The sequence below is a fragment of the Monopterus albus genome, unplaced genomic scaffold, assembly GCF_001952655.1.
Source record: "Monopterus albus unplaced genomic scaffold, M_albus_1.0 scaffold40.1, whole genome shotgun sequence".
NCBI classification, from domain to species: Eukaryota; Metazoa; Chordata; class Actinopteri; order Synbranchiformes; family Synbranchidae; genus Monopterus; species Monopterus albus.
Window position 1 is genome coordinate 4158135 of NW_018127920.1, and position 7884 is coordinate 4166018.

The following is a 7884-nucleotide window of genomic DNA, read 5'->3' on the forward strand; positions in this document are numbered from 1 at the left end:
CTGGAAGCTGGTTCCATCTTTGTGCTACATAATGACTGAGGGCCAAAAAAACTACTTTTAGTCAAGACTGTACCACTGACCAGGCTTAATAGTCACAAGCCTAGGAACTGCAGAAGATCTGCTGTGACTTGCACAGATAGCATGGAGATCTGTGCTAAAGAGACGGAAATTACACATTTGTTCCCAGGGGTCCACTGTCTTATAATTCATCTGTGCATCCAGTGGTATTGCTCCACAAATCTGGAAAAAAGGTAAGTAGAACAGGATATCTTGCATTTTCTCCAGTAGGTTATAATACAAATATACAGTACGTTGTAGCAGTGATTTCTGACTTTTGTTGCCGACCTGATGTCCTAAGATGTGATATGGAGTTTTTGAGCTCCTTGCAGTATCATTTGAAAATATATATGTGACTGTATGTGTGGTGGAATATAACTAAGTGCATTTATTCAGGTACTGTAATGACCTATTTTAAGGTACTTTAATTTAATATTTCCACTATACTATTTTATACGTCTACTCCACAACATATTAAAAATGTTATTTTTTATTCCACTACATTTATCCAGATAAACAGTTGGTATACAGATTAGAATTTTACATAAAATCATAGGATAGGCTTATAAAAAACAACACACTGTTAAGGATTAAACAAATGGTTCCCAATATATTTGGCTTGTGACCTCTTACAAAACGTCTACATGTCTGTCTAATCAGATGTCTATGAGGTGTTAACAGTTTTACCAAAGACACATCCAATCTGAGCAGCATGGTGGCGCAGTGGTTAGCACCGTTGTCTCACAACGAGAAGGTTCCCACCTGGGACCTTTCTGTGTGGAGTTTGCATGTTCTCCCCGTGCTGCGTGGGTTCTCTCCGGGTACTCCGGCTTCCTCCCACAGTCCAAAGACATGCAGCATGCAGCTTAGGTTGATTGGTGTCTCTAAATTGCCTATAGGAGTGTGTGTGTGTGTCGTTGTTCGTCTCCCCCCCCCCCCCCCCGGGACTAAGTGGTAGAAAATGAATAAACATCCAATCTGAGCTTTTCACATGGTTTCAGTCCCGAAAAAGTAAAGCTCTCCAATATTTCACAAAAGCTAAACTATTTTACCTAACTCTATATAAAAGTAATCAAAGCTTCACCTTAACAAATGTTATGGCCTTGTTATAATGTAAAATGCCCTTACAGATTGATTCATCAGTATTAATAATGTGACAGAGACAGACACTAATTTTTTGCAAAACCAAACAACTACTTTTAATATTTTTTTGCAGAAATGTTCTTGTACTTCTTAGCTGCTAATACTTCTGTATAATTTTATATTATTTTATAATAATTTTATAGTGTGTTGTAAGACCATGTGGCCTGTGCATACAGTAGGCTAGTTGTTGTATAAACTCAGAGATGGATTGTTTGTGATGGTGGTAGAAAAACACCTTACTAATAAACCAATCTGCATTTACATCACTAAAATCATTAAAACCCTAGTCCAACACCAGAAATTATTATAGTTTTAGTCAAAACTGAATAGCCAAAAATTCCCAATGATCCAGGCACACCTCAGACTTTTAACTCAACATGTTTAATATGTAGATTCAGGTTTGGCTTTAAATGACTCAGACACCTTTAGGTTTAAATATTAATACGCTAGCTAAAACACTTACTAAAAATAAGAATAAAAGCCTCATATTTGTAGACCAACCTCTCCACATTTTGCACTTTCCAACAGTATGTTAATTTACATAATTTACATAAATGAATTGTACAAATCAAGTTTCAGTATTTTAATTTTCAGAATGTTTCAAGTAAGTTTTAAGTAATGGACTATTGTATTTAATTGTCAACCCAGCTAAATTAAAGATATTCATCAACAAATATGGCTTGCAAAGTGTCATTTATAATCTGACCATCATTCACTTTTGTGTTTTGCAAAGGAGAGGGTATGTCAGTCTGTAAAGGCAGGGGTGAATTACAAAAAATCAGCAAAAGCAAAACATTTATGCTTATGCCAAGTAAAACATTTTATAAACCCATTCATTTACCTGTCTCACTGTGTTCTGGTAAAGTATTTGCATGGAGCAAGTAGGCTGATTGACTGACATTTCTTTCCCATACTCAGACATGGACAGGAAACCTTCCTACTCCTACACTAGTCACTCATGACTGAACAAACTGTCACTAGTCTGTCACTTCTGATTTTCAAACAAACATCGAAACTTGTCAACCATTTTCTCTCAAACTATTCCACTAAAATTAGCTCTTCCCTTCCAGAACTGATACAGAACTCCATTTCATTTTCTACCAGTTTAAAGTCTGGGTAAAGTAAAATCAGTGATTTGTTTCTTAACACACTGTCAGTGTTAGAACATAATTGCTAAAAATGTTTAAAGACTGAGAACTATGTAGTGCTGAATTGTGGAGTTAGACCGTTTCATCATGTTTGAGTTCAGGATTTTCTGGGTGGAACAGAAAGCATGGCTCGATGACGCACTGGAGCCATGCTAAACATAATGGCTCTGCCCAATACTGTAACGTTATAAATCCTAGAGCCACAGAGCTCAGTGCCTGCATTTGTTTTTAGGGCTACTTGTGAGACCAAGGACAGATGAACATTTATAGCCAGTCATGTTTTTTTAAAAGAAATAATATTAATGCTGCTGCCTGCCTCAGTATTAAACAATGACAAAAGGAGGAACACATGAATGATCAATGTGTTGGAGCAGCTCTGAACCGACCCTACTGTAGTTGGTGGAGGGAGACAGACGTGAGGGGGGATAATGGCCACACAAGCTGCTGCACTGGACAGAGAATGAGAGTTAACTGTTAGCCTAGCAAGCTCGCAGACTGTGGACAAAGCTTAAATTTTTATTTCTCTGCAAGTTTATACTTATTTAGCAGGTGTTCTTAAAATTACTCCCACTGGCTTTTTACACAAACATGAATGAGAATAGGTATTTAAACTTCAGTTTCACTTCTCCTGGGCTGCCTGTCTCCACTGCTGCACAACAGCTGTCTGCTCTGTGTGTGGATGAGCTGAGCACTGCCCATTCTCATTCAAACATCAAAATCATATTTTCCTACCACTGCTTTCACTCAGTGGTCTTTGATAAAATGCTCTTGAAGAGCCTTAGCACCAACTACAGCCTACAGTTTGGTAGCTAGCTAGCTAGCCATGCCTTTCGCTCCACAAATGCATCTGTCCTACATGTTCTTCCTTTATATATCCATGACGAAAACAGGCAGCACATTTCTGCTATTGGTTTCAGTGTCTTCACCTGATGCCTGCAGCGTTTCAGAGCAGAGACTATTCCTTATTTTTCATTATTTTGAAAGCTAATTTTATATATTTGGTGATCTTTTTAATCATTCAAATTTGTCTGGGTGGTTAATAACACATCTTCCTGTGGTGTAACAAACTCAGAAGAAATTTATTTCCACCTTACCCTGTCTTTAAAGACATTCAGGACAGGGTTCGGGACATTTATAGTGGACACTTATAGCTTGCTATGCTTGGTGACTCATCTGCTTCTCCAGATCTGAATGTATAGTAGTAGTAAAAATTGTGTTTGTGAGGTATAGTAAATATGTTGGTGGGGCTGGGTGTCTCAGCTTATCACTGTTTGCCCCTTTATTGTACCACTTCAGTTCTACTGTCCTTCTTCTCTAAGAACCACATTTGAGTCTTTTGGCTCCATTAGCTGCTGACAGGCCAAGTCCTACAGATAGGGCCTCTGTGACATCATACAGGCTACATCAATGTCTTCCTTCATTCTTTTGTCTGGTAGATCCTGAAGGTAGATCATGACTCTGATTGGCCTGATTCTTGAATTTCAGACTTTGTGGTCAGGCACTTGATGTGTGATGGGTCTGATAGCCCCTGCACATCCATCCTGGACTCTGGCCGATGTGGTGGTTGTTCTGGTGGATGCTGGAAATCTGGCAACTCTAGTTGTTGCTGTGCTTGAATGTTGGACTCTGATGAGGATTGTGGTTCTATCTTGGACTCGGCTGTATCAGATGTTTGCTGAGACTGGCTTGGAATCTCTGATGGGTCTTGTGGATCATTTGATGGGATGCTGGAGTTTGATGGACCTGAAGCATGGCAATGTGAATCTAGATGCAACTGTCTTTGCAGCTCCTTGGCAGTGTGGGCTAACATGATGCTGACCTTCCTCTGGTGGGCCAGGGCCTCCTCCTTGTCATTTAGCTACAGTAGGAAACACAAGATGACTAGGTAAGGAGGAAAGCCAGAATCGCTCCAGAAAAAAAATCTTAACAGACTTCTTACATGATGACCATATGTTCCGCTAAGAACTGCGGGGCATACATTTGGTCCCATTATTTCTTGTTTTTATATTTTATATGGAGTTAATAACCTTCTGAAATAAAGTCAAAATGATTTTTAAATTTATGTTTTCCTCTATCTTACTTTGATGATTAATGCTCTCCCAATCCTTATTCCTTTGTGAAGCGAATCCTGTAACAATTGACTGCTTAGAACACAGATTAAGTTTGTAATTGAGGTCATATTTGGTAACCATTTGGAAAAATCTGTCCTCACAGGCTACATTCACTGATATTCTGTGGTAATAATCAACAAATATTCAGATATACAGTCTTATGCAAAAGTTTAGGCACCCCTTGATAAATAACAGATTTTGGTGATTTTTTATTTGAGCAGATGTTAACACAGTTTCTCTTGGAAATGGAAAAAATGCACAATATTTTCTGCAAACAGTGATGCATAGTTACTTCTTATGCCATAAATTGAACAAAAATAAAAAATAAAAACATTATTATGGCATGGTGCAAAAGTTTGGGCACCCTACACAATCAGTACTTAGTAACACCTCCTCTGGCAGATATCACAGCTTGCAAACGCTTTTCATAGCCAGCTAAAAGTCTTTCAATTCTTGTACTTGGGATCTTCTCCCATTCTTCCTTGCAAAAGGCTTCTAGTTCTGTAATATTCTTTGGTCGTCTTGCATGCACAGCTCTTTTAAGATCTACCCACAAATTTTCAATGATGTTTAAATCAGGGGACTGTGATGGCCATTCCAAAACCTTCAGCCTGCGTCTCTTGAGGTATTCCATAGTGGATTTCGAGGTATGTTTAGGATCATTGTCCTGTTGTAGAAGCCATCCTCTTTTCAGCTTCAGCTTTTTTACAGATGGTGTGATGTTTGCTTCCAGAATTTGCTGGTATTTAGTGGAATCCATTCTTCCCTCCACCCGTGCAATGTTTCCTGTGCCACTGGCTGCAACACAACCCCAGAGCATGATAGATCCACCCCCATGCTTAATAGTTGGCAAGGTGTTCTTTTCATGAAATGCTGCTCCTTTTTTTCTCCAAACATGCCTTTGCTGATTGTGTCCAAAGAGTTCTATTTTAACTTCATCAGTCCACAGCACTTGTTTCCAAAACGCATCGGGCTTCTGTAGATGTCCTGTTGCATACTTCAGACGTTGGATTTTATGATGGGGACGCAGATAAGGTTTTCTTCTGCTGACTCTTCCATGAAGGCCTTGTCTGTGCAAGCATCGCTGCACAGTGGAACGGTGCACCACCACTCCTGAGTCTGCTAAATCTTCCTGCAGGTTTTTTGCAGTCAAATGGGGGTTTTGATTTGTCTTTCTGACCAGCATACGAGCAGTTCTGTCCGAGAGTTTTCTTGGTCTTCCAGATCTCATCTTGACCTCCACAGTTCCCCTGATCTGCCATCTCTTAATTACATTTCTTACTGTGGAAACTGCAAGCTGACAACGCTTTGCTATCTTCTTGTAGCCTTCTCCTGCATTGTGGGCATCAATAACTTTCATTTTCAGGGTCTTACACAGCTGCTTAGAGGAACCCATGGTTGCTGGGTGTCCACAAGTGTGTGCACAAGGTTTGAAGAGTCAAAGTATTTGTACAGCTTTGAAATTGGCATTTACCAATGACAGCTGTTGCTGTGCATCAGATCTAACGAGCTGATTAAGGTCTGATACCTTGTGAGAGACTTTGAGACTCTGGAACTCTTAGGGTGCCCAAACTTTTGCACCATGCCATAATAATGTTTTTATTTTTTATTTTTGTTCAATTTATGGCATAAGAAGTAACTATGCATCACTGTTTGCTGAAAATATTGTGCATTTTTTCCATTTCCAAGAGAAACTGTGTTAACATCTGTTCAAATAAAAAATCACCAAAATCTGTTATTTATCAAGGGGTGCCTAAACTTTTGCATAAGACTGTATATATTTGAACAGATGACGGATCTTGCAAGTACACAGTCAATAATATACAATTAAATGTTCCAAAGAATGGGAGAGCATTCATATGGGAGCTCAGTATATATAATTGAATGATCTTTATCCACTATTTGGCCCCAAAGAGGGGGTGTATGGCCATGCCACCTTAAATCTTCAGAGCCCCACAATAAGCAACACCATTTTGCAGCCTTAACCTACCCTTAACACAAAGCATCCCTGAACCCTGTCATCACCCAAGCAAAGAGCAGATATGTGGCTTGACAGACAGCATCTGTATTATATTTGCTCAGGTTAAACAGTGGCTGGCCCAACTGGCTTGTAATGAGAGTCACCTCTGAGAGCTGGGTCCACTCAGGTGTCCAGCCACTGATACTGTTCTACCAAAACTGTCTAAAAAAAGAAGACTATTAACAATTCCAGTGAGTCTGTAATTATACTATCACCAACACCAGTAGATGTTTTGTGTGGGTGTAGGAGTTAAGGCAAATCTTCAGGGTCATGAGGTGGACACCCTCTCACTAACTGGTGTTTCATTGAGCTGGGACCATCGAGAAGGCTCAATAGTATGTTCAAGCGTCCCAGATCCACCCCCCTCTTTGCCTGCACCCACACCCACAACACAGCCTTTCATCTACTCAGGATAACTGTTACCAGTCATTAGCACTAGCAAACATTTTAACTGCTGTTCTAGTTACCAAACATTTCAAATAACTTACCCCATGATGCTCTGAGTTTCTTTCCTCTCTTCTTTCCTCTATCAAGCCTGCTGCATGCATCAAACACTTTTACTGAGCCTGTCCTCTTATGCTAGTTTACTTCAGCTTAATAGGCATAATCCTCACATGTTGCCATTCATAAATCACTTAACTTATTTTAACCCCAATGACACACCTTCCTTTTGCTCCAGAGCCACTCACTGGACCTTGCCTTGCTATCAGCTAGATTCCTAATTACCTGTCTTAGGCTCTGCCCATTTATACCTAACTCACCTAGAAGAGACAGCTGACATGGCTACAGATAGTGATGACTGATCGAGGCTTTGTTGAAGTTTTGACACAGTATTCACAAAAATGGTTCATTACTAGAGGCCTCATTGACACAGTGCTCCAGTAGGACATCTAGTGGTGAAGAAAATGAAGTGCAATCGAGACGTGTCACTTATTGGTTCATGGATTGTTTGGGATTTGATTTCGCCATGCACTTTCCTGTTCGACTACACTACACGGTTGTATGGTTTCAAGATGACACAATAAAATATAATATACACATGAACTCATGTTGAAAACCATGTGCCTTATTTGGCATGTCTGAGTATAACTCTATATGCTCTTATATTTTGTGTTATGAAACATTTGAATGGTGCTGCTACATCATGAGATGTGGTCTACAAATTCAGACAGATGTCATTTTCACATGGGACTGGTGCAAATACAGATTATAGTATGGACTTCTGCAAAGTTTGTTTTGGGGTTCATTGGTAAAGAGGTTCATGGGTATATGGGTAAAGAGGGTGTGCTTGAAGAACAGGGCAGTGGGTGGGCTTGTGTTATCTAGATATGTATAGTATATCTAGCTAGATAGTTAATCTATTCTCTCCCTCTATATATATATTTAGGTATCTTATATATTTCAT

At 39.5% G+C, this 7884-nt stretch overlaps 1 protein-coding gene across 3 annotated transcripts in view; it reads right to left on the reverse strand.

Moving 5' to 3' along the window:
• Nucleotides 1-1604: 1604 nt before the first annotated feature.
• ccdc125 (coiled-coil domain containing 125) overlaps nucleotides 1605-7884 on the reverse strand; it is a 37117-nt gene continuing 30837 nt past the window's right edge. For all 3 annotated transcript variants that reach the window (XM_020599396.1, XM_020599398.1, XM_020599397.1), the window contains exon 12: nucleotides 1605-4206. In XM_020599396.1, the coding sequence (XP_020455052.1) occupies nucleotides 3799-4206 (408 nt within the window). In that variant the 3' untranslated portion in view covers nucleotides 1605-3798. The remainder of the gene's footprint in view (nucleotides 4207-7884) is intronic.